Source organism: Penaeus chinensis, chromosome 14, assembly GCF_019202785.1.
Source record: "Penaeus chinensis breed Huanghai No. 1 chromosome 14, ASM1920278v2, whole genome shotgun sequence".
NCBI classification, from domain to species: domain Eukaryota; kingdom Metazoa; phylum Arthropoda; class Malacostraca; order Decapoda; family Penaeidae; genus Penaeus; species Penaeus chinensis.
In genome coordinates, this window is record NC_061832.1 from 14,643,703 (window position 1) to 14,646,202 (window position 2,500).

Sequence of the window (2,500 nt, forward strand, 5' to 3'; positions counted from 1 at the left end):
AAAAAGTAAAAAATTGATTGTACTTAAAATAGCAGTAAAGCCTCAAAAGGAATCAGTATTGTGTGTGTTTGTTATAAAATTATTGGCTTATTTTTATTATGTATAATGAGTTCTACTAAATTATGAAGTAAGATTGTTTTCTTTAAGTATGAAGCAAAATGAAAAAGAAGAAAAGAAAAAAGAAAAAAGGAAAAGAAAAATAAGAATATATACATTAAGCATATATATATATATATATATATATATATATATATATATATATACACACACATATACACATACATATATATCTATATATATATTTATATGCATATATATAGAGAGAGAAAGAGAGATTTCATACCCTCATTTTCTAGGCATGTGTTTGGAACCTGGAGATGTCGCTGTTAGTCTGGGAACAAGCGATACCCTCTTCCTGTGGCTAGACGCTCCAAAACCCAAGTTGGAAGGGCATGTCTTCATAAACCCGGTGGACAGCAATGCATACATGGCTCTCCTGTGGTTAGTTGCAACTTTTAATAACTGTTAATAGTTTGGGAGAATTGTACACTTATATGTATTACAGAGACTCCTTATGAATCATGATATTGGAGTAGCCTATTGTTCTGGGGTTTGAATTTTAGTGATTGGTGAAATTAGAATAGTTTTCAAGTTAGGGATTTTGCTTGCATCGGTACTTACCTTTATAACCGGTTCCAGCTTCAAGAATGGATCTTTAACGAGAGAGAGAATTCGTAACGAATGTGCCGATGGATCGTGGGATCTCTTTAATCAGCTTCTGGACATGACGCCTCGGGGGAACTTCGGCAATTTGGGTCGGAATTTGAGTTTTATTTGTTATTCGTTTGATTTATTTGTTTATTTTAAGACATCGCTAGAAGATAACAAGATAGGTGTTTCAGACAAACGAGAGTTGATCCTAAGATTATGAAATATTAAGAAAGGATGTGGGTTAGGGAATGTCTGAATATTCTATTTTTAATCACAAATTTTGGTTCTCAATATTTTTATTGTTATTCCATTGTTACGATTATCATAATCATTAATTTTAGTAGTAGTATTATCATTATTATTGATAATGTTATTGTCATCACTCTCACTGTATTTTTTTTAGTTATTAGTATTGTTATTATTATTATTATTATTATTATCATCATTATCATTATTATTATCATTATTATTATTATAATTTCTATTATTATTATGATCATAATTACATTCACTGTACAGGAATGTATTACGACAAGAAGGAAATAACCCCAGAACTTGAAGGCACGTTCCGTTTCAACAAAGCTGACGAGCCAGTGTCTCGCTTCACAAGCCGTGAGGTTGAAGTACGAGCCCTGGTAGAGGGTCAATTCGTAGCCAAGCGTGTTCATGCGGAAAACTTGGGATTTAGTGTAGGTATGTATGTGTGGATTTACTGGGTGTTTATGTGCTGTTTTGTGTTTGAAAATGGTGTTTGTTTGTTGGTGACAGATGCTTCAGTAGCTTCAGGTATATTTTAGAATTATTATGTACAGTATTTGAAATTCCTGGCATGTTTTAGCATAAGTATATATATATTTTTAGTAAGCTTAAGCATTAGAAGCATGTACTCTAAGTAATTTTGAACACACAGAAGTAAATATTCATGATGATGTAATGGGTATTGATTACTTTTTTTTTTTTTTTTTACATGTTAAGGTACCGGTGCAAGGGTTTTGGCAACAGGAGGAGCCTCTGGTAACAAAAGTCTCCTACAAGTCTTAGCTGATGTCTTCAATGCTCCTGTTTACACTATGGTTTGTTTTTACACTCGTTTGTTATGTTCAACTTAAATGAACTGATCACTGATACTGAATCGGATATGCTGATGATTTTTTCATTTTCTTCTTTGCCATATTTAAGAAATATTTTTAAAATTTTCTGTATTTCACAGGATGTTACCAACTCTGCCTGTCTGGGTGGTGCATACAGAGCTAAGCATGGCCTCTTGGGTGGCATATACAAAGAGGTTATTAAAGGACAGAACTTCACTTTGGCTTGTAAACCTAACTCAGATGCTGATAAGGTAAAGTATTGCATGGTTTTCACCTGCATTAGAGTGGTTTGATGGGACTGTTCATGATAGTCCTCCTTTTTGTCTTATATTTCATTGGTGGATTTCACAAGAAATCTATGAGATTACTTAAATATGTATTTTTAACAGTACATAGCTGCCAAAAATTACTTTTATTCATCTGACTGCCATCAGCAGCTAAAAGTATTGTCACTCAGAATTGTTAATGTTTCTTCTTCCTTTTCTTCTTTTTTGTTGTGCTTGCTCTTTCTTCTTTCTCATCTTTTCTTCTTTTTCTTCTTCTTTGTCTTTGTCTCTGTCTCTGTCTCTGTCTCTGTCTCTGTCTCTGTCTCTGTCTCTGTCTCTGTCTCTGTCTCTGTCTCTGTCTCTGTCTCTGTCTCTGTCTCTGTCTCTGTCTCTGTCTCTGTCTCTGTCTCTGTCTCTGTCTCTGTCTCTGTC

At 33.6% G+C, this 2,500-nt stretch overlaps 1 protein-coding gene across 1 annotated transcript in view; it reads left to right on the forward strand.

Moving 5' to 3' along the window:
* The window catches only part of LOC125032430 (xylulose kinase-like), a 9,950-nt gene that overhangs the window by 6,004 nt on the left and 1,446 nt on the right, over window positions 1-2,500 (forward strand). The window contains exons 8-12 of the mRNA XM_047623551.1: window positions 357-501; window positions 700-815; window positions 1,231-1,404; window positions 1,687-1,784; window positions 1,922-2,053. Coding sequence (XP_047479507.1) covers window positions 357-501; window positions 700-815; window positions 1,231-1,404; window positions 1,687-1,784; window positions 1,922-2,053 — 665 coding nt within the window. The remainder of the gene's footprint in view (window positions 1-356; window positions 502-699; window positions 816-1,230; window positions 1,405-1,686; window positions 1,785-1,921; window positions 2,054-2,500) is intronic.